The following is a 24896-nucleotide window of genomic DNA, read 5'->3' on the forward strand; positions in this document are numbered from 1 at the left end:
AGATGGAAGAGTCGGTGACGACCCCTAACAGAAGGGCTAAGAAAATGATTCCTACCTTCGGCAATTGCACCAGTTCGCTGCACAGCCGTCTACTGTACCTATATGAAGATATCAAGTCCGTGAACCCGCGATACCTCCTCCATCTCTTTGCCAGCTGGATATAATCCAGCCAAATGCATAACTGGGCAGCGAGAACAAGGCGACTAGAAGAAATAGACGCAAAAGTCCATCCCCACAGAACTATTTCAAACGCAGTCCTTTACTAAGTGACAGCTTTTGGGCCATTGTTCCTACGACTAACGATGGACACACGTGATGGCCAGCACACTCCCTCGTCCTTTCAATACAGTTCCCAAACAGGACGAACCTCCAGATTCAGTGAAGTCGCCAAGAGAGATCAGTGATGTTGTAGTCAAGCATCTTCTAGATTGTATGGGAACCTGATGACTAGCAGGGCTGGCTCCCGTTTTTTGTGCAGCACCAACTACGTTGGGACGAATACCGCAGAAGGTTGACCAAGGGGAGCGCCGAGTACAACATCAAAGAGAACAAGAGCTACAGAATACCTTAACTGTCCTTTTGACTCTTGGTTTTGGTAATGGGCAACTAGGGAACTCCATCATTGTACCTCCACCGGGCGGCCTGACGTCTGGGCCTCCCCAGTAGCCCCGAAGCTCTATTGAACGCTGGCTATACATATTCAGCCCAAGTATTAAGCCTTCGTTCGTCTTCAGACAGGTCTCGGAGCACCGCATTGTCATCAATTCTGTGCCGGGTCGGGCACCGTGAACACAAGTCGCTGCGGTAACCAAGATACCAATGCAAATTTTGCCCCTAGTTCCAAATCGCGTTCCGACTATTCCTGATACTGGGCAGCCTAACTGCGTAAAAACGCAGAGTACAGGCCAAAATTCTTACCTTCTCAAGGTTATAATCGCCACGGGCACATGGATTATTAAATCCACCAATCCACTCTCCCACATGTCTCGTGAGAATCTCAACATCCTTACTTTAATGTTAGGTTTCTTTATACAAACAAAAACAGAAACAGATCGGTCTCACAAGAGGTGCGATTTACTTGCATAATGGATGCCAGCCAACTTTTACACGGAAAGGGCGTGTAAGTAGGTTGACTAGGGACTGCATATGATCGAGTTCGTGCACACGTTGTCCAAAACAGGAGCAGTGGATGAAGGGAGATGTGATTGTCCGGGAGCGAGCAAACACAAAAATGGTAGTAGGCGCAGCGTTGTAATGGCGTGCATGCATAGCGTAGGAGCGCGTTTTAGTGATAGCTAGAGAAGTATTAATGTACAATTCGAGGTGACTTTAGGGGTGGAAAAGATAACGATCAGAAGGCGAGAAGTCCTACTAAAAGGTGGACAAATCGAAATCTTTTTTTCGAGCTGAAAGTAAGGCAACAAGTCAGAGTACACGCATGCAACACACCGTGGTTGTTAGCATCATCATTACCTCAACAGTTGCAACAAGAACAACAACACTGACACAATAATAACAACCACAATAGTTATGTCAGAGAAAGGAAGGGGGGAAGAGAGAACAAGAGTTGGTTAGCAGTACCGAAAGGAGAGGAGGGTAAAAGTAAGCAAACGCCTACCTGAGAAAACAAAATAAGCGGGAAGTATAGAGGATAGAGCAGACGCTCAAATTGGAGCGCAAGAAGGCACCGAGAGACGTCACTTCAGGGAGGAAAGTCGACCCTAGGAGGGAGAGTGAGTGCAGCGCCTAGTGAGTGAGTGTGGAGTTGCTGATGGCTGAGCCGCCGTCGGTGCTGCTGAAGTGGGCGCTGCGCCCATTGCTGGTACTCCTTTTGCCGGGGACCTGGGGTGCTGAATGGTGCAGGTTGGTGGTACGCACAAAAACCCTGGGATCCAATTGTGTAACCTTTAAGATAGCCTGGTCCAACTCCTGCAAAGACCCCAAAAATAACCGGACAGTTAACGCTGATGAAGTAGGCCAAGTGGAGGAAAGGGGGAAGAGATGGAGAACAAACCAAAGCACCATGCCATCATAGCGACTAGAAATGTTCACGAACCCAAGAATGAACATAACAGGCTCTAACACAAAGTTTACCAATGAACTCCGTCAGTACTCAAAACTCTATTAATGCCCATTAGCAGAACTGAAATATCTCCTACTCGTTATTTATTGACGCTGAACGCCTAAGTGATGTGTCCATTCAATTTCACCCTCTAGTACCCATTTCGTTGAATTTTAACACTAGATTTTCTAAAGGAACCCATCTGAGAAGCGCAGAAAGGATGAGCTGCACATAAGTGCCCAATATGTCGTAAGATATAGGGGTGCGCCAGAATTTAGACGGGCTCCACGGAAACAAGGTCATGTTGTTGTTCTTGCTGCTTCCGTGGCTGCAGAGACTACTGCTGATAAATGAAAAGGAAGACGGATGAAACTAGAACAGCAGTAGTCTAGGTGGTGAGGATATTGGAACAGCTCAAAACTTGTGATTCAAACCAAAGGCGTCTCCCTTTTCAGAGGATCGTAGCTTTTACCTCAAGAGCAAAATAAAAAGGGAACACGTATATAAACCTTAGATGCCGATCATAAAGCCAGTCTCTACAAGTGTGCAGACTCAACTAGCTATTAAAAGTACTCCACCGGCTTTAAGTGCAATCTGAGGGGACTGTGATAGAGGCCAAGCCAAAGCACTCGTCAGAGACACACACAAACGGTAGGTGATTTGAATCACAAGCCCGCAGGCCCGGGGAGCAAAAGTGAGAGGGACAGATAGGCGAAAAGAAATGAGGTCGCTGATTACGCTCGCGCATCCATGTCAAGCACCCTTCCACCGGAAGATGTTGGCGCACGCATTCACACACGTACACACAGTCCCGCGTGATGGAGGTGAGGGAAAACGGGGGACAAAGTGATTGAAATCAGATTACCTTCATGAGGGCACTCGAGTCTTAGATAGACACGCTATACACGCAGGCATGAAACAAGATTTATGTTGTCATTACGAAAAAAACATGAATGAGTACATACTACGCATGAGGGAGGGCCAAAAAACGGAACTTACATGATCATTCTCGTTGGGGATGGCGATAAAGGACTGTAGGAAGGAAAAAAGACAATTATTTACGTGTATTAACACAGAATAGGCTAACATCACTACTTAGACTACGTTTTCGAGAGCTCTTTTGATTATTTCCGGAGCTTTTACGTTAGAAAGCAAGTCCGAAAATAAAGTGACAACGATATCACTGGTACACTATTTAGCATGGAGTAATCATGATGTATTAAAAAAGAGACAGTTATGGTGCTTTCTGGTAAATGGACCATGACCAGTTAATCAGCATGACCGTACAGCACACACGCGCTCGCCCCATTCACACTCGAGCACCAACCACATTCACCGAAACGCACGTTTTGTGCATGTCTTCAAAGTGTGAGAAACGGACAGGAAATGATTGTCCACTTTTTTTGAAATTGTTGTGATGACTGTTTGAAAGAGTGCATGCGTAATAGAGCACTAACTATTACTAACTCTAATCAAGCAAAATCTACTGAGCAACACAAGAGGAAGGCGAGGGGTAGGGGAGTTGGCTAAGAAGACACACGAATGTCTGCTTAGAGATCAGTACAAACCATCAACACTCGATTTGATTCCCCGAGAGGCATGCTCGAGGCGGAGCTAATATTAGCAACCCTTACAGGATAGAGATGCGCTAGGTCACCATTGGGTAAGGATATTAACTAAAATATCATGAAAGATTGAGAAAAAAATGTAAAGATCAATGAAGAAAAATCGTTGACACTTAACCTACCTCAGGTTGTATAAACCTCTCGGAATAGGTTTTTGTAGTCACTACTTGTGTCCGTTTTGTTGTTCGCTTGATAATTTTGCCGTTTTCGTCCTCAATTAACTCAGATTCGATTTTAGGCTCGGAACGTTGGACCGTCTGCGGCAGAACGACACTCGCTTTAAATTCGTTACTTAAATATAAAAGTAGATTCTACTTCACACACCACTGTTTCACCGACACCACTGTTCAAGGGGATGGGGTGTTGGCGTCGGCTCGGGCTCAGCTGAATACCATCGATAGCATCGGCAAGCTCAGTGTGATCCCCGTTAGTATGGTAACCGTTGCCCATGGATGGAGTTTTTGGAGCGACCCGTTTGGGAGGGGGGGAGAGGACGGATGTGAGACCGGGCATGACAGGCACAGCGCCGGCCAGGTGGAGGCGAGGGGCCACATGCGCGGTAGGTGATAAATCATCCTCTCGCCGATCCACGGAGGGCTTCATTACCTGCAGAAAAAATAGCAATACCAAACTCGCGTGATTGTGGTACACTTGTAGCTAGTGGAGTCGACGGGAATAATAAGGAAATGTCGCCAGGCATAGCTACAAGCCAACTGTCCCCATTGCGGTCTAACTTCCTTCTGCATATGCTAGTTTTTCTGAAGACTTCGCAATCAGTACCACCTCAACCACTGAGTAAGATATCGGATACGGCCAAAAGTAATAGTCATCCAAAGTTAATGGATCATCTCGATAAGTTTCAACATGTAGACAAAAAAAAAACAACAGCTAGTTATCCCAAGTTCCTACAATTGGTAGAAATCGAACCCATCCAGCAGGCCACATCCCACTGGAAACGTAACATCTCTAGGTGTAGGTCACCTTTCGTTGCATCTATGCGCATTTGAAGCGTCACCTGTTTGAGAGGAGAATGGAGTAGTTTTGGTGAAAATGGTCTGGTAAAGTTCCATAAAAGACGGACTATAAAAAGCTAAAACGCATTAAAATAAAACTCTTAGTTGCAGTGTAGGAGTCGGCAAATTAATGTGTGTCCTGAAAAGAACAGAACAGTCACTAGACTACCACCGAAAAATCTAGACAGAACTTAAGTATGAGTTAGATTCGCAAAAAATGAAGGAATCAGGCACTTTAAACAAAGTGAGGGTGAAACACGACGGGTGAAAAGTACTAACAATAACTAGATGTACACTAACGTAGCTTGATTTTAAGCATTCTGACTGGGTGCATGAGCGTGTTAACTCGACTGAAAGTATCCGCTCCGATGCCAAAAAATGGCATAACCTTCTTTTGTCAACCGTAAAATGCGTGTGGATACGCGCATACTTCAGGCCATCAAACGAGTGTCATTTGTCAAGTCTGGACAACCAACCATCGCAATTTTCTGCAGCTGCTGCAGTGATAAATCAAGATTAGTAAGCAGGGAGGAGTGGGGTGTGCCCTTTGGTGGATTTTGACCCAAGCAGGAGAAACAATGACCCTAGCTACCAAAACATCAGCTGTGGCAACAAAGTGACTGATTATTACCAGCTAATAATACTTTCTTTGAGTGTAACTTAACTACACGGACTCTGCCGACTTCGTGGGCCTCGCTCACCATCGTGGTGTCATGACGCTTCACCTGTACTGCTCCCGTTAACCATCCACTTGCAGAAGCAAAAATAAAAGAAGTCTCGGTCGTAACGAAGCATACCTATCTCGTTGCTAGTTAAGATGAAGGTTCAATTAGGGTGAAAATAAATCAGAAAGTGATGCACAGTCAAAGAAGCAGGCCTTGGTAATAGTTATCGGCAGCGAACGAGGAACGCCCACTGGGAGTACATGAATGCCCAAATAGCGACGGCACCGACGGCCAAGCGAGCTGGAACGCACGTGACTACTCATGGGAAAATAGACCAAAACATGACAACAGTTGGTCACGGCCAAGTGCCTTTGGCTAGCTGCGCTAGGCTTTGCAACTAACCAGTCAATTGGCAATCTGTGTGCCTTCTGCCACCGCCCAAAGATCTGCAAAGAGATTGAGGGATCACAAGTTTCTTCCACTACTTGTTGCGCCAACAAAGAAATTAAGGCAATCACACAAAACTGCTTAATCACAAAAAAAAAAAACAGAAAGAAGAACTAACTTCGCAACAAACTGACTACTCTTCTAGCATCCAACTCCAACTAGCCATCCCTATTACCGCATTGCTATGGTACTTTGTCCTCCGAAGTTCGTTGGAAGAGGTAAGACACCGATCTCACCTCATCCATCATAAGGTTATCTACTTTTTGACTGCAGATTAGGTCTAGAGGAGTAAGCTAGCTACATGCTACAGAGAGACACCAATAGGACTATTTTAAGTCATTTTATCCCAAAAAAGAATATCAAACACACAAGATCCTACCAAAAGGCAACAGGGTGGACTGATCAAACTTGGCGAAATGAGTGTGGAGAGGGGAATTTACGACGCCAGATGTGTGGGACGTGCATGTCGGCGCTAACAGTCACACCCACACGCCTTTTTCGTTGGAAAGACCTAACAGATGGTCCCAATAAGGAAGTACCGTGCCAACACATTCACTGAATCGCCTTCGGTGTGCACGGCAGATCGTAAGGGTGACCCCTGGCACGGTAGACTTTCGCGTAAGAACTAGTAAATCACATGCACAACAACCAGAACGTCAGTTCATAAAATTAATCGCCTCGGGACGAATGCTTCCCACGATATAATGTTCGCACCATTGTGGCCGTAAACGGTGCACCTTACTCTCCCTGTGCGCGCTGAAAGTGATGGGTTTGGTTTTATGCCGACTGATGACGACGCTCTGATAAGTAGGCTTGACTCCTCAACTTAAATCTCTCCTCTTCATTCAGCACAATCCCAAATGGCTGCTCGGAGGTGTTATAGGTCATGTAGTTGAAGTTTCTAACAGCATCTGCTCCCACCAGCAAGAAAAGGGCATTTTTTGGCTGGTAAAAAAAGTCCCAATAAAAAGTGCATGAAACACCTTTTCAAATTGCTTAAGGCAGTTCAGATTAAAATATCAAGTCTTTAACTGCGAAACCCAACAGCATGACGAGACAATTAGTCTTACCATTAAGGAGACAAAGACATTAAATTGGCTTCAATGACAAATAGTCCATTGCTGGACATTCCGACGACTTTTCAAAAACAAAACATGTACACATACGACTGGCACATACACCCAATCCCCACGGTTGGCCGAGAGAGCGAAGGTGGTAATTAATTTTTACGGATGTGACTCACCGTCTTGGCCTCCGAGATGCCGACCTGTGGCTCGATGTAGGACCAACCCCTACGTTTGTACTAAAAAGGGGAGAAACATAGGATGAGGTGGGGTAAAAATTGTAATTACTGGACAGAGTTGGAAGAAGAAGAAGCTTCATGACGTACCATTGGTCCAGGACGGCTGGTGACCTGTAGATTTTCCGGTGCAATGTAGCTCAAAGGAGTCCAGTCAGGCTACAAACAATGAAGAATTAAAAGGTTGGATAATAACAGACACTGAAATGCGCAGTTCAGATAAAACTAAGAATCGGCCGCTTTTAAGTGATGTAAGTTGTCTGGTGGAAGCAAATAAAAATAGATGGCACTTGCAAGGGATGAAAGTTGTTAGGTAATAAGTTGAGGTTAGTTGGGTTAGTGTAGAGGGCGAGGGGACAAACGAGAACGTCGTGACCTGACTCGGCTTCAGGCGCATAAATGTATGGGCACATAAACCACCCATGTGGTGTAAACCACCACCGCCACAAGAGAAATCGGTGAAAGAGTAGTTTACAGCCACAGGGAGGCAGAATTCACCTATTCATTCACTAGGCAACGCATACTTGTATTAAACACATGTGAATTGCGACTACGACACTAGAACGTAGCAGTCAGTCGGTAGTCGTTAATAAATGGTGGAAGGAGAATACGGTGGAGAAAGTGAGAAAAAGTCGTACTGAGAGTGAGTAATAAGAAGCCGAGTTCAAGTGTCATGCGAGTGAGTCAGCGTCACAATTCAGCCGCACAAACTCATAAAATTGCCGGTTAGGCTGTGCTCGCACCGACGACTTAACTGAAATCTGCCGGTCAGTCATAAATTTGTTTTGGCAACTTCAAGAGACTGACGTCCATTCCACCTTTTTTTTTGTACAGTCTTTTGGGAGTGACGGTCAATTTAAATGACCAATTCCTAGACCGAAATAGGAACCATTTCTACATTGTCCATTTGAAATTAAAGCGAAATACCCATTTTGTGTGAGAAGCCGAAAGGCAAAAACCAAAGGCAAGAATATGGCCTACATGAAACAGAGAATGCGGATACTTTTTATTCTCTGATCGGTTGGGAAATCCAATTAAGAAGGTAGGTCTGCTTAAACCTGTCAGCTACATCACATTTTCGGGAGCATGCACTAAATGCTGTGCTCAAAGCCAGCCCCTGAATAGCAAAAAAAAGCGTAACGCAGCAGTCTGATTCCGAAATTCCAAGTTGATGGGCCTGATAAAATAATTACTGCACTGGCAGCACGTATCACATTCCGGTGATGTATGGAAATGGACATATTTTTGTGGGCGGGGGGATCAAATTTTAAGGTGTTTTTTCTGACCAAACAGCGTGTTCTGTGACAGGCCAGAAGCGGGAGCATTAAATGCAGAAGGCCTGCAGTGGAGTGCAATGTGATGCGAAGAAGGTAATGCCCATAATTGATGATTTACTCGCCCCCTAGTCAAAAACGTCCCCAATTCGCAAATTCGTGGGGTCAGTTTAAATTGAAGAGCTTGGAGATGGATCCTTTAGAAGCCTTGATAGTGAAGTTACCGGATTCCTTCAGGCAATCTGATCAAGAGGGAAAGGGCCAATCGGGAAGTATAGGCATTAATTTCTTCCATCACGATAATCATGGGGAGGGTGCACATCCGCGCATACAGGTAATGTTGAAGCGAAAAAAAAATCACAGTGAGATAACTAAAATACGCCTTTGTTAGCAGTTAGGCAACCTTATTTTCGAAAAATACAAGCGCAAGCAATATAAATGAGTGAACATGAAGCATTTCAACCTCCTTAGGTCCGTTAAGATCCTGGCAGAGTAATGAAGAAAAAGAGATTAAATAGAAAAAAGGCACGATTATAATATTGATGATCATGGCCACGGTGATGACGTATTTTAACAACAAATATTTCACTGTTAATGACCAAACATTATAATAAATCTGAAATCACACAAATCAGTAAAGTTGTGTACACAGGGCGTCAGAAATGTTGTACCTCACAAATAGCGCTGTTCTTAAAGTTCACATTTGAGTAAATGGCTCCCCTCTTAGAGGATATACACCAGTTTCTGGATATTTATTAAGCAGTGGCAAGCCTTGTTTGGATAAACTTGAAGTTTTAATTTCCCTTTGGGGTACTCAATCTCTTTAACCATATGCCTCCATGAGACGTCAGGCTAAATCACTTATGCTAAGGGGCAGGAAGGAGGCGAGAAATCTCACCCCAGGGAAGTAGCTAAACTGCGAGTCGCCAAAGTTAAGCTCCACGGTGCTGTTGTTAAGTGCCACCGTAGGGAAGAAGGCGACGCGTCTGGCAACGGGACTGCCGTTGGCCGCGAAGGCAGTGGCGAAATCGTCGGGGAGACGGTAGGCATCCCCGAAGGGGTGTCCGTTTTTCGCCCACCTAACGGTGCGTTGGGTCAGGTCCAGGAAGCAGCCTATCACATCGTCCTCGCCAAAGCTCTGCAGCAGAAATGATAGTACCGCTTTAGCTTGATAAGTCCAATTTCATACCTTCCAAGCCATTAGTACTCCAGCCCTATCTGTACGTCCATTACAAATCCATATTCTTATACGTATTCCCTATTGCGTTTCCACTACGCGAGCATCGTGGACAATGAGGAAGGAACGGATACTTAGGAAGTTACGTTGATCTGTAGTAGGAAAGCCCATTATGAATTTTGAAATACGGGCTCACTTACGCAAGTAGTCCAAGTAATGAGGTTTATGATCGATTTCAACCGAAAAAATGAACAATCTAACAAAGTCTGTGATAGACTAAAAGTACTTCCGTAAACTTGATATCAAATGATTAAAATGAGCCAGAGGTTACCTCGCCGTAGTTGTCGATTTCGTTATTGTGCATTCGTTTGCCTTGCTGTCCACTGAGACCAAAGCCCTCGCAGTCGGAGCCGTAGCCGAAGCCAAAGGAGTCAGTACCCACCAAAAGGCTACCGTCTTCCGTGGTCCAACCGATCCGCGCAAGACCGTTAGACTCGATCACTCGCGCCTCGTAATAGAATCGACCCTCGCCCCTCACGCCCTGTAAACGAGTACAATGAGTGCTCGCATTAAGCACACTCATTCTGCTTCTGTGGTAAGGTATTCTGTGGAAGCATGGGTTGAAGTCCCACTACCAGGGGTTCGATGGAAAACCAATGTTGGGCTGATCACGAGGTGACAGCAAAAACAGACACAAGATCAATGTCTTCCAAAAAGAGAAAAAAGCCACCCAGGATTAAACAAAAGGCGAGATGGCATTGAGTATTCATCGGGACGATCTCTTCTATTGATTTCGACCCAGTTTGTGAAAAGTCACCGGACTGAAAATCGATGCATAGTTCGGGAAGAAATCGATAAATTGAATTCCTTTGGTAACCTGGATGCAGGACTCGGGGTAAGGCAGGTGACGTGAGTGCAATGAAGGTGGAAACCGGATGAAGGACGCATTTTTTTGCAGCATTCAACCACTAAGAGGTTGGATAATTTCATGCAACTCCCACCCCTGCTGCTCATACGACGGCTTTTGAAACGAAAACGGGACACAGTGACAAAATTGAACAAAGGTTGAACTTTCCACACCACTGTTTACACAGAACTCCAAGTTTAAGCAAAAAAAAAAAAACAAATAGACAAGAAGAAAGTTCAACAAAGATAAAATGGAGCTGAAAAACGAATACAATCCTAAGATTTGTTGTAAAAACATGTCTGTGAATTCGTTGAAGGATGACGTGGGAAACTTGACTAAAGACTATGCGAAAAGCGCCGTGTTTTGCAGACAAACAACCTGATAAATGTAGCGTGGATACTAATCACAAATTACTTCATTTGTCTCCATTTTATTGGGAAGCATATGCTTCAGTTGACAAATTGGCGAATTCAGTAAAATTAGTCAACACGTGGAGAGCTCAGTAAAAGTTGGAACGAAGAACACTGTAGCATCATTGTTCGGGCACGCAGCCAACAGTATAACAATCTGGACATTTATCAGGATATTGTGAAAGGACACCACCACTTGTTCGTACGCAAGTATTATGGTAAAACGCAACGGTAATCAACACCTTTCAAACCCGTACAAGCAAAGGTAACCAAAACAAAGCGCTCCATCAGCCTAACGCTGGAGGTTTAGCCAACAATAATACTCGAAAATCCTGCTCTCAAATCCGTAACATATGCCGAGTTTATAAGAAAATAAGCTCTCGAATTTACCTTAAAATGAGTTAAGAATCGTTCAATGTAAATGAAAGGGTCAGTAAAATTACTTAAAGTGGCGTAGGTGGTCCTACTTCCAAGAAAAGGAAATAAAAAGGGAGATACGTCTTAAAATTAAGTAATGTCTATGAGAGAAAGATTGACGGTCAACAATATTTGAAACGGCTAAAACGACTTTCACGAATGGGATACAAATGATCAGTTTTATCCGTTGGATGATGATAATCAGAGAGCACACAAACAATATGATAGAATAGGACAAAAATTGACAGGGTAAACAGGTTTTCATAGCTGAGAGTAATGAAATTCAGGGCCTAAACTTGGATGGTGCCGAATTATTTACAGCATGACATGGACTTTCAATCATGAAAATGATTGAGACCCTGAACTATTAGAGCAAAGTAAGTAAGCAATAGACATTGAACTGTTGCAAATGTATTTCTCTCCTGCAAAACGTAAAGTTGGGTATTACCATCGACTGATTAATGGGGAATGTCATAATACTGCCATTTTTAAGGGATAGACACGAAAAAGTACTGTACCATTAAGCTGTCAGGGTTTTAAGTACGAAAAAAAATATGACGATTCGACGAGCTTTGAGGATTAGTAAGCCCATTAGAAAACGAAACACCACCGATAGCAAAGTTGGCGGGAGAGACCACTATAGACGCTGGTAAAGTTGAAAACTGGATGCCATTATTATCAAATTAGATAGAAATATTAGATAATTCTAAACCATTGAATCATCAGTAGACTAGGTGTACAGAATATTAACAAGAAAACAGTTAGCAAAGCGCGAAATCGGAAAGACTAAACATGGGACAGCCCTAACAACCAAATTGAGGTCGTCTTTATAACGGAATGAGACAGAAAAATCGAAAGCCAACTCAGTTTTCGGAATGGATAATTAAGCAGTTTACATCAGTGAGACCTCCTGTGGGAGCCAGAGAAAGATGGGAATAAGCTAATGAAGCAGATTTTGAAGCGGATACCGCCACTAGTGAGTCAGAAATGCAACACGGAGCAGAATCGAATAGAGAGAATAAGACTGGGGGAAATGGAGGAGGGCTGGCTCACCCTGTTGGCACGACAGCCCTGCCAACCGGAGCCCCAATGAGCCTGCACGGCCATGCCATCGGGTCGGACCTCCACACCCGCCGTGGCGTCGTAGGGGTTAAGGCGCCAGCCGCAGTTCTCGTTGGTCACCTGAGCGTCCTCCACTACATCGGCTAGTGGGACGAAGCCGCCACCGCCGCCACCGCTGCTCGTCGGTATAAAGCGCAGAGGTGGTGAGGTACTACCACCAAAGTTCAGTAGCAAACGCGAGTCTTTCATCGAGGCGGCTGGAAATCAAGACAAGTGTCAATGTATGGAGCATTCAGTTCATCAGGATTGTTAAAAAGCCCTCCCATGCAGATCTTTACAATTCAAAGCTCTATTCTGAAGACTAAAAAACTAATGTAATTCTAACAATTAAAATGTTAATTACAGGTGTTTAATCAACTTCTGCACTGATGAGAAACCGACATTCATAGAAAAAAAGGTTAGATCTGATCACCTACGACATGTTGCAGTAGAAAGGTAAGACCAGTAGCCACACATCTTGAAGGAAAAAACGCAGCTCGCCCATTCGTCTTTAACTAACAATGTAACATTACAAGAACGCTTTAAGGGGTGAGGCTCATTTCAAGTTCTCTTCGACACGTCATCAAATCATGAACGTTTTTGACCATTGAGGACTTGATTCTACACATAAAAACGCCTTAACAGGGGTATGCCACTCGAAGCGTTTGACATCTTGGATTGGCCATGCCTTTGGCACTTCCGATCCTCAACCATTATCTCGAACGGGAAAACGTCCAAAATAGAGTAAGACCTAGTTCACTAAGGTTGGTAGGAAGTTAACTTCTTTAAATCTTTCAAATTTATCACCTCATTTTGATGATCAGTAAACAACCCAACAAATCTAGTAGATGAAGAACTATTTCTGAGTGTTTTTGAAGGCTGATTACTGCCCCAATGAGCGGTCTGATTCGGCTATTCACCTGCAAGAACTGGAAATAAACAATCGTATTCGGCTTTTATCCTTTGTAGCAGTAAAAGGAGACTGAGAAGCATATTTTAACGGAGGAAACATAACAAATATTCACACCAACAATCAAGTTATCCAGGAGTCAAATTAGACATTCTGAAGACTTAAATCCACTTTTTTCAATAAACTAATCACAGTTTAATGATTGCCAGATCCTCCTACTACTAAACTGAAACGATAACAAAAGTTGTGCTACTTTTACAGATTGCAAATTCAAGAGTAAGACTTCGACTGCATCTTCAGAACTTCTGTTTTTTGTTTTTAAGAAGCATACTAACGCCTCCTGTACTTGTCTACACTTGAATTGCCAGTAAAAACTATTGTTTAACACGATCCAAGTGGCGACCGTTTAAACAAGCACTTTCGACGCTAGATGACCCCACAGACCTGTGAAACACCCCTGCTTCAGGTCAATCGATCTTGAAAATTACAGGGTAGTGTGATCATTCTAAGGGATGAGGGGACAGGGTTTACTATGGAGTCAAATGAATTTGCCCAAGAGAATTGTCCAATTTCAAGAAAACACTTTTCAACCTTAGTGCATGCACGGCCTCAATTCTGGTCAACAAATGTCTCGTAATCCGAAAGCAGCATCGAATGCCAGTAATTCTGCGCATGGTCTTGAAGCCCAATCTAGTGAAATCAAAATTTCTATTTGGGTGTACAGAAGAGGAGGGAAACAAGGTCAAATCTACAAAACCGTGAAGTCAAAAATATCCTCCACGAACGGTCTTCAAAACAAAGGGCGCTTGTAATTCTGCGCCTACTTTAACATCAGACCCAAGGACAGACCCGTACTTTCAAGGTAGTGATAAGAAAAATAACCATTAACCGTAATCGTCTCTAAGGTGTGCAAACATGCGAAAAGACAAACAAATAACAGCACTACTGTAAGAGATCGAATCACATTACTAATACTGTTCTTACCAGGAAAGAACGGTTCATTGATGAGGTTCTCGGGGATCCTAAGGACCTGGGGACACTCATTTCCATTGCAATTCCAGGTGGCGATGCCACGATCCAGATCGAGACAGCACCCGATGACGGTACCCTTGCCGACAGCAATGCGGCCATCGGAAACGTCCACCTGCTTGCCCTTGAAGGTGAGCGTGGCGGCTCCCTGTCCGCCCTCGATGTTGCCAAGCACAAAGGCCTGGTCGTCGCAGCCTAATGAGGTTAGACCTGCCTCGTTCGTCGCCCAGCCTACACCCACCGGTCCGTCCTCGAGGACCGTCGCCTCGAAGTAATAGCAGCCCGGCGCCTTCACACCCTTGTTCGCGCGGCAGCCCTGATGGGGTGGATTGTAAGTGTTGTTTTCAGTCTCCGCTTTAACAGCATGTGTTAACCTAATCTATCGCGTAGCGAGGTCCGCGTTATTGAGTGTATTTACTGTAATGAAGTTATTTCGAAGCATCTACGCTAAGAACTAACAATAAGCATGCCTCTAGGGTTAGGGCTGTGGTAAGCTTTAGAATAAAAGGCCACGGTTAAGGAACAATTGCTGTGGCACCTATGAATAGTGGTAATTAGATAAACTAATGAAGTTTTAGCAAGAGCTCTGTGTTATGTGAACAATGAAATAGGAGAGGTTGCTGAATACCGAATGGTTTTAGAAAGACACAGGCGCATTTAGAAAATAGAAGGGGGCAAAGGAATCAGAAATATTTGCTCGTCGAAGAGGACTAAAATCGAAGATGGGAACCTTAATTTGGTTTCTTCATAAAGACAAAAGCGCAATTACTTCATAGCATCGGACACAGCTCCATGTAAGAAACCCTTCATTAACCTTTCTTGACTTGAAAAAACCCTCTAACTAGCCGCAGAAGCTGATGAAAAAATGAGGAAATTGTGTACTTGTTGGCTGTTTATGCTCTTTCCACAACCTATGCTAACAGCCTGTCGATCCTCATAAAGGAATATGATAAAGCGAGCTCCAAGCAATTTCAAGGAAAGCTCGCGCGTTAATGGTAACAGCGGCGGCGAATCCACCGTGATAGGAGAAGCAATCCGGTTTCACACCGGCTGAACAGCATAGCAAAAAGTCATGGAGTGAATCCATCTGCTCTGGATGAGTGAACCTGCAAAAAATTAACAAGGCGGCTACAGCGTTGGCAGGGTACAACTACTCGAATCTTGAGCTCTGTACGGTGGTCAGTCATAGGTCGAGACAAATTTTGAGGGAGTGAAAGCCGTCTTAAGGCACTACCAACGATATTGATACGAGCACAACGATTTGCGTTCATGATCCGAGGATATGATATTTCCTCATGCTGTTTTTTGGCAAGTTGTATCACGTAAAACGATCGGCACATGGGATGCCAGGGATGTGGAACACCGTCCAGCCTTTGAGACTACCTCCTAAAAGAATGTCACGCAAATAAACAACAAACACGACTATTGGTGAAATACGGAGCAATCGCATTATGATACATTTTCATGATATTATCGTCATTACCATCTTGCAGCTGATCACAGTTCACTTGAGGGCCTTTGACTACTGAAACAGAAGAGTGAACTTGAGGAGCACTGGAGGAAAGCTACACAACAAATAAAACTCATTTAAATTACATATTTAATTACACGGGTTTTTTTAGGCTCCCGTAAATCAGCTACCACGGTGGTGGCATGCACCTGCGCTAATAGTCTTCCGGAAGACAAAAAGCTAACCCCAGCTACCACAATGAAATGTCAGGAGATTTAACCTAACCTGCCACCCGGAATCACGTTGCGAGGCAATGTCTAGTCCACGATCATCGATGCCGAGACAGCGGCTTCGATCAGCGGTGGAGATACGCCAGGGCTCGGGCTTGAAGATGGGCCGCGGCTGATAGTTACCGAGGTGGTTTGATCCATCCAGACCGCGTCTGTAGGCGGCCCCAGCAGGCATTTCACATGCCGCCTCCCCACCGCCCCAATGCTCGAAACTGTAGCCGACTCCATCGCCACCCAAGGAAGCATCACTCGCTATCTGTGGCGCGTACTGGTACTGAAATGCGTCCACTGCGTATGTGGATGCTAAATAAAGCAATGAGAGGGACATGGAGATAAGTGAAGGCTTGTGAGTACAAGGAGGTCAAGACGGGCTTTCAAGACAACTACCGAACCAATTTCCCGCGGAAAGTCCCACCAATGTAAGGAGGCGAGTGTTCAACTGATAATTAATACTAAACTATATCAAACTGAAAAGTCACAAGCCATCACTAGTTTGGCGTGAAGAAAAGGCCGAGGATATTTGTAGAGAGCTCTGGTGCGGCAGGTAATACCTAAGATTTTGGGAAATGGATAAAACAAAGACCGTTCACAATTTCGTGAGACAAAGCGCAGGAAGAAGAAGAAGGGAAGTGATTAAGTTGAATGGGCAGAAAGAGCTACTATTATACCCTACGCACTCCAGCCAAATCTCAAAAGGGAAAAAACGGAAGTAGGGCTGAGAACTGCGCCTTAGACTGATTGAACGTGGTTTCAGCTATCACGCAAAATGCAGCGTAATGCATGGGATTGTTCTAGCACAACATTTGCCGAGGCAAAAAACCCGACCATTGATCGTCCACAGTCTGGCTGGTTAAAATTTTACCCCAAAAATGGTGGCAGGAGGGCCAAACAACCGATTTAAGGGAGGAGAAAGGTAGGTGGATTAAACGTTAAAGCAAGACGTCCGACCCCAAACAACTGTCCCCAAGTCGATGTGTATTTACGTACCCATCAATAAGGAAGCACTTTTTATAAAACAATCTCATTATGATTGAAAAGCTTGATTCGGAAACAGCCAGTTCATGAGATAGGAGGACTTCATATGACAGACGGAATTTTAACTACAAGTTTCGTGCAATTCAGATTTGGGGGAATCGGTAGATTGAACTCCCACTAAACGAGCACCTTGAAAGAGGTAAGCAGGTACCCCGCGGAAGCGTATGACGCCGAAGGAAAAGGAAAAGATATCAGAACTCAAACAATTAGGCGATATTTAGAATAGGAAAGGCAAAAAGAAAGGATGGATGTTTCTTAGAAAGAGGAGAAAATGTGGCAGAAACTTACGGTTTACACCATGAGGCAGAGTGAACCAAGCTGAAAAGCGAGAAAAAGAACATTACTTCCCAGCCGAGAGCAGTAGGCAAAGAGGAATTAGCGAATACATTCAAAAGATATCGTGTTGGTATTTTAATGAATGTGTAATCGCACTTTTATGCCGAACAATAGTGACGGTTTAAACTTTCAATTTGGTTTGAATTGACAACAGCTTGATTCAAATGCAGTAGTGAGACCTAACTTATAAGTAAATGATTGAATTAAGTACAGAAGACACCCACAATTGGGTAAGTTAACACAAAAAAACTGAGACAATTTGGCAGAATTTAATTCGTCAAATTTTAAGAGGTTCATATTCACACAGCGTTCTTTGATAATCATCGAAAATAATTTTGAGTGGGTCTCCCTGAAACCTTGCACAGCCGGGAGATTTTGTGAGCTATTTAGATTGTAAGCATGCAGAATAGAGCTGGTATTTCATGCCATTGAAGCAAAATAAAGTGTTGGTCGGCAGTGCTACCAGTCTGAGAAGAAGGAGCACTATAAGCACACGGAATAGCGAACTTTAGCGAAGTGACAGTTTGGCCCACTTAACATAATTTACTTCCACACTGAAGAGACACCGAATGAACTAATTATAGACGTATTATGATAACACTTAAGGGACGAGTGAATGAGGGTGAATCAGGAGCAGGAGGTAGCTCACTCTGGTCGGTAGAAGAGATGCGCTTGCGCTGCGGCTGCATGCGACGGATAGCGGGTTGGGGCCGATGACTGGGCACAGCCTCGGAACCGGTGAGGTCACCCAAGGAGTTGGCCATACCCGGCTGGTTGTAAGTGAACTTGCGGCTGGAGAAACCCGGAAGCACACTGGGCTTCCGTGAGTGCTCGTAGCTACGCAATCTGAAGGAGAGCGAAAAACCAATTGAAAATTACTTCAGTTCAACACGGATTGTTGCAATGCAGCAGAATAACGTTATCATACGTCGTGGATCTATTTCAGTGAACATTTCTATCAGCAAGGTGCAAGAGGACCTCAGCCAAGACATCCAGAAATTACTGAAGGCGCTTCTTTCCTGGAAGTGGCATCCACCTCATATGCACCGCATTAACGCAAAACATTTCCACCAAGATCTAACGAAATAAAAGGTAATGCCAAGGCTTGGTCATTACCTCCTCTCTCCCTCCTTTACACACCAATCATGCTTATAGCGGGAGTGTGAAATTATAAAATTGTGAACTTTATGTTACCAAACATTTGTCACATTTATATTTGATAACTTGATAACCCATGCTGATAAATGATACCAAACCGTGTAGTGTTACAGTGACCAGGTTTGCTATTCGGACGAAAACACGCGTCGTGTATGTCATTAATACATAAAAGGTGCATAAATGCTTACAATGGTGATGCAGTAAACATCTTTATAAAAAAAGTATAATCGAGAATGCTACATCCACTAACTTAAAGAGAAATTGCTGAAGTTCATCCACTTTCACTTATAAGATAAAAAAGCAGTAGTTTAGAACTGATCGATAAATTTATTAGCATTGATAAAGAATGCCATGAGTTGAAGGACCAATAATATTTGTTAATGAAACCCCAAATATCATTCCTTTTAAAACAAATGTTAAACGGGATTACAGGGTAATGATAAATCATGGACTCAAACTAAATGAATGTACGAAATCGGGTCAAACCAAAGGGAGCTGGTAAACAGTAAATACATGGATAAGTGTACACATAAAACTGCGGCAGAGAAGGTCATTATGTTTCAAATGTTGTACTTCAACGGATGAAGACCATGCACATCACCATCTACCAAACAACATCTTCAAGGACAACTCAGGTGTTACAATGTGTCAGAAGTCAATTAGCTACGACAGAGCCACAGGAAATCCACCGTCAGTTAAAAAATCTAGCTCAAGAACATTATCACAACTTATCTAACATCGCAACTCCATACCATACGTAAGGGAATAGATCAATTTCAGCCTTTTACGCTGTGTATAAGACACACACTTTCCAAAAAACTATCAATGACAATGTGACAAACCTTGCCTATTACACAAGGCACATGGCACCTACCAGATGGTGAAACAGAGTTACCACCTGTCTTAGGTGGCAGAAGTGAATTTGAGCATAAAACCAAAAAAGGTGATAGTGCTCTTGGCGCATGTTAAAACAACTTTCCTCCAAAATTCGTCAAGTCACAGAGAGGAACATAGAGACATGACCAAACAACCGATCAAAAAGCCTGAGGTCGAAATTATCGGTCTGCATGTTGAATTTCAAACCAGTGAATTAATCGACTTCGGTAGTGATTAAGCAACTAATTTCTCATTTCCATGGGATGAGATTATGCAAATCGTTTGAAACGAGAAATTTGAACACAGGAAAACAACGTGTAAAGTACGACAAGCCCCAGAGAAGAACGTGGAAAAGTGGCGCATGAATTAGGTTCCACTAACAACAAAGGCCACAAACATGTGGGGAGGAAAAACTGTAGATTGGGTCTAAAATTTCAGTCGTGTTTTTTGTGCAAATATTTTTCTTCTGAAAAAAAAAAACACGCAACCTTTTCTGATGGGTTGTGAAAACACGGCAATCCTCGGTAGTAGAGACAATCAATGACATTTTCTACCGTCCCTCCTTTGGGCAGTAGATATGCGGTGATAGAGCGGTTGAAAAGTCAACGAAGCTACATTCTAAACAGCGAAAGCTTGACACTGTTCAATCAAGCATGTTAAACTGACTAGTCAGACACCTCTTAGTGCCCACTGTGGGGATTATCGTTGTAAATAGACGTCGTCTAAACAATAAAAAACGCATCGGTTGCGCATGGGGAAACAATAAACCAGGATTAGAATTGAAGAAGCTAGAAGATACAGAAAAGACCGAGTAAAGCTTTAAAATTTAACGTACTTCGACGTTTCTGATTCCAATAGGTGGTCAGAAGTACATTAAAAGTAGGAAGGGAAGAGGTCAGTAGGAGTTTACTGTGCAAGACGAAAAAACATTACGTAAATAAAACAAAAATCTGGAGATTTCGAGACAGGTCTGAACAGGAGTCAAGTAAGTTCCGCTCTGCCAGCCACGAGGTGAGGGGAGAAAACTGGAGGGGAAGAACAACCATTCCACCAATGACTAAAGCCATCACGTTTTTAACTTATTTACCCTTCACCCTGAGAGGAAACTTAGTGAACACTTAGCAAACTTGGCGCATATTTCAGACCGGGCAAAAAAATTTGTTTCCAGCATAGAAACCCATTTAGATGCTTTGTCGCAAAGATAGAGCCAGACCCTACACATTATAGCCATTTAGGCATTAAGAAAAATTGTGCCACACACGATGAAATAATCTAACAGTTAACTAAGTTTACCACTAACCCAAGTTCCGATGCATATGATGACTACTAACAAAGGCAGTTGGCAATTAAGAGTTCATTGAGATGTGAGTAGAAATGGTCGTTACATAAGATAGAATAGATTTAACTAAAACACCGAAGAATCGCAGTAGGAAAATAAGAATAGATGACCATTGACACTCGAGCGAAGACGAATGCATTATTAATTCAAGTGCTTTGTGACCAACATAGTCACGAAATAGAGGAGAATCATGACATCACTATTGTTATGGATAATGGAAAGGTAAACTTCACGTGCAATAAGAAGGTAAGCGACTACTACCACCGTCGGAATTGACGGCATTTCAGCAAATAAATTGTTATCACCTCAAGCATTATTTAGGCTCAGTTAAGTGGAGAATAAACATAAACGAAAGCGAGACGAATGGATGAACACGTGTTGTTACCTCAACAAAATAACGCGGTTTTCAGCAACAATTGGGAAAAGCGTACACTTTCAGTCACATGACAAAAGGGTTTCATCCAAAAGATCGTGAAGGAATCATGTTTAAAATAGGCTGGATAATTTAAGCCAAGGATACATTCAATACCAAAGAGGTAGTTATTCATCCGGACAGCCAGCAATCCTCACGGGGGCAAAATTAACGACTACCTTAGAGCCACTGAAATCGAAGTAGAATCTAAATGGCCGGAAGTGAAAAACATTGCGGGCACGTGATCAAGAAAATAACAGCCAGGAATGTGTTTTGGTACCTGATTTAAGACAATCAAAACTTAAACGTTTGCCAAAATACAAGGATTCATTCATCTGAACACAGTAACATTAGTGGACGTCTAAAGGAAGAATGGAATAGATACCCTGATTCTAGAGGCAACCTTTCTTAAGTAATACATTCCATGAGTAATGTACGTATGACGATATTAACTAGTAGCTCTATAACAGACCGATATTTGTTTAAATTATGTGAGCCCCACAAATAGACTGCTTACAGTCTCTCAGACTTTCCATAGTTTGCGAATTTAAGAACAATCTTTCTGAAGTAATTGTATCCATGGTTGAGTATAATGCAGGGAAATTGAGTCACTCTGCAGGAAGAAAGACATAAGAAAACACCGTGCTAAGGTTTAGTAGATGATAGCTTGGACTAGGGTGGATTTCACCCTAGATATCCCAAGGAAAAATCAAATGCACGACTACGGAGGAAGTTAAATTTCAGTAGGCTTTTGCATTATAAAGCCTTGAATCGAGACAACCATCAAACCATTCACTTAAAAGGAAAAATATCGCGAATTAGGATTTCCAGGTTTCGATTACATAAAACCAAAAATAATAGATAACAAACGGAATACCTGTAACTACTGCCTCGCGAAACAAGGGACCCATTATCGCAAACTGAACAAAGGTATATGGATTGAAGCGTAGCACTCCACATAGATCAAATAGAGGAGATGGGAAAGGACGCACCTGAAAAAGTTGTGATGTTCCACACAGAGGGTCCAGAGGCGCTTGGCGCGCTGGGGCGTAGCACAGCGGAAAGCGTAGGTCCGCTCCGACTGGTCTTCATCGAGGGAGCGCACAATCATTATGAAGTGGCGTTTTCGGTAGGATAACTTGATGATCCGTGGCCACGAGAAGCGCTGCAGCCGAATGCGGCTCAGATAGAGCAGCAGACCCCCGTAATACACACCAAGGCCGTGCTCTACACCTGAGGAGCTCTGGGCGCATACAAATACAGCAGTATTTAAGCATAATTTTACATCCATCTAATTCAGATGGTTAAACGATAACAAATGAGAATAAAAGGAGTGACGTATTTTAACTCTAAGCAAGTCAAACCTACAACCATAAAATCCAACGCAAATCCACGTTATAATGACTTAATAATCAAATGGATTAGCGAAGATATTGAAAATGAAAAGAATGACCAAAACGAATTAAACGCGTTTTCATTGGTTAGGGGAAAAGGGACTACGTCGATACAAATGAAGCAAAACTGTCAACCATTGATAATGTGAAGCGGAGATTACTGAATACGCATATAGCGATAGGATACAAGGAACTACTCAATGCAGGGGAGCTAGACAAAGCGATGGGTTTATGGGCTCATTAAAGTCGCGCGAACTTCACAATTTTTCACTCACGTACTATCTCAAACAGTAACGTGCCAGTTTAATCTCAGATTCACAAAATATTCGGCCCTAGCATCAAGCAAACAAAAACAGTGGCGCCAGCACTTTACTTGACCGAATAGTTGTTATATAAAGTCAAATACTAGTTGAATTCGAATGATCCCATTCGATTTACCGCATCAAAGTTGAAGCTGTAAAAAACTTATACAAGACTGTATTAAATCACTAACGGTACAAGCTATGAAGGGGAATCCAAATTGAAAACGTAACTGATAGGAAAAACACGAGAGCACATAATGCGTTCTAACTGGTGTGAACTGAAAAAAGATTGGACAAGATCACGTATTACAAAACAGTCTACCCGATCTCCTATCAAACTGACATTTCAAGTGGAACAGAAGTATGAACTGCATAAACTCCCGCCAAATTGCTCGCCAAAAAAAACAGAGTGGGAGGGAGGGAAGGAGGGGAACATTGATGAGGAAAAGTATATTTTGCGCGGCTAAAAGTAATGCAACTTCTGACACTGATCTGTGGCAGAACTTGGAGAAAAGGCAAGGAGATTCTCAACTGTACTAAAGTGTCAATGCAGCACTAAGGTAGCAGCGATTTCCAGTTGTTTAGACTTCGCGAGATCTAACACAAGTTCCAAGAAAAGCTTATGTCCAGCTGTTACAAAACCCGGGTCTCTGATAAAAAACGCACCCACTTACCAAAACTTTGTGCATGTGAACACCGTAAAGGGCGAGTTTTTTGGAGTTGTTGAGGAAATTCCGATCTGCCATTTCCGGCGATTGGCCACTGAAAAAGTTAACAGGAGGCAGTAGCAGCAACAAGGGTAAGTACTTTAAGCAGTCCATCCGTTATCACAACTATCCTGCTCACAAACACTTAAGTCAAGAGGTAAATGTCATGTAACAAATAGCCTTCACGGCCCGAGGCTTCATAAGAGGCAAGCAAAGGAAAAAGGATTCTTGCTCACATGGACAAACAATAGTGTTGGCGCAACCCAATGCAATCCCTCAAGCGGGTAACAATCCATCCAGCCTACCGGATCTCAGGTGTGAATACCTAGGCTTCAGGCCAAAACGAATAGAGAATTAAATGACTCGACATAGTGGTGCCGTTAACTCCGATGCATGTTTGAGTCACTCCAAGATGAGTAATTGTAGAATGGTTAATGCAAGACTGGATTCGCCAAACATGCAAGCCATAAGATGTCAAATGGAGCAGCACAGGCGGATATTGAAAAGCGTGATTAACATTTGACCTCATATTAAAGTGAAAGGTATTCAGGATCAGCCGAGATCCGTGTGTAAATTTGTAGACCAGGTAGAATATAGGATAGAGTGCGCTACAAAAGCCGTGCCTTTCCACTGCAATTTCCACATATTTTAAATGTTGAATTTAATTATTTCATTCTTGAAGCGCAAACATTATCAAATATGATTGGTAAAAAACAAGATATGTTATCCTGAAACGGATTTATTTCCACCGAGTCTCGATTCAACTAAAGGAATCACTGCAGGGTTCAACAAAGCAGAGCGGCCTAGAATTAACACAGAACTGCCATAGTCCATTGCTATCGGCAACACGATTTTGCACAGTGTAACAATAAAAGCTCAGCTGCTACCAAAAGGGATGAAAGAATAATAGCTGACTTGGCGTGTAAAAAATAGGAAAAAGAAAGAGGACAACTTCGGTATGCACGCCCTTGCCAGTTGCCAAATACAGGCAGAGGAAAGCTTCATCTCATGCACGCCTACAACGAATAAGCACAGAGCCTGCGCCTTCGAGAGGCAGGAGATTTAAGCGGTGTTATGAGGAGAGCTGCATAAATAAATGTCCCAAAAAAATCAAGCGGCAGGCTAAGTGAAGAATAAGTTCGCAGAGCCACATTTTCGTGGTCGGAAGAAGCAGGTGAGATGAAGAATTTAACAATCAAAGAATGAAATGTGTTACGCTTGCCTGGGCCGTACTGAGGTAATAGGCATGTGGATAGAAAC

The 24896-nt window shown here is 43.2% G+C and overlaps 1 protein-coding gene across 1 annotated transcript in view; it reads right to left on the bottom strand. All coding sequences in view use genetic code 11, as the record gives it.

The window, feature by feature from the left end:
• Positions 1-1746: 1746 nt before the first annotated feature.
• EGR_03402 (Band 4.1-like protein) overlaps positions 1747-24896 on the bottom strand; it is a gene marked incomplete at both ends in the record, with an annotated part of 33532 nt that continues 10382 nt past the window's right edge. The window contains 15 exons of the mRNA XM_024492651.1: positions 1747-1929; positions 3062-3094; positions 3631-3738; positions 3810-3944; positions 4012-4293; positions 7056-7115; positions 7203-7271; positions 9285-9524; positions 9895-10104; positions 12351-12616; positions 14293-14653; positions 16073-16380; positions 18098-18294; positions 22226-22476; positions 23604-23691. Of these exons, the coding sequence (XP_024353052.1) occupies positions 1747-1929; positions 3062-3094; positions 3631-3738; positions 3810-3944; positions 4012-4293; positions 7056-7115; positions 7203-7271; positions 9285-9524; positions 9895-10104; positions 12351-12616; positions 14293-14653; positions 16073-16380; positions 18098-18294; positions 22226-22476; positions 23604-23691 (2791 nt within the window). The remainder of the gene's footprint in view (positions 1930-3061; positions 3095-3630; positions 3739-3809; positions 3945-4011; positions 4294-7055; positions 7116-7202; positions 7272-9284; positions 9525-9894; positions 10105-12350; positions 12617-14292; positions 14654-16072; positions 16381-18097; positions 18295-22225; positions 22477-23603; positions 23692-24896) is intronic.

The sequence above is a fragment of the Echinococcus granulosus genome (genome assembly GCF_000524195.1).
Source record: "Echinococcus granulosus chromosome Unknown EG_S00017, whole genome shotgun sequence".
In the NCBI taxonomy this organism is placed as follows: Eukaryota; Metazoa; Platyhelminthes; class Cestoda; order Cyclophyllidea; family Taeniidae; genus Echinococcus; species Echinococcus granulosus.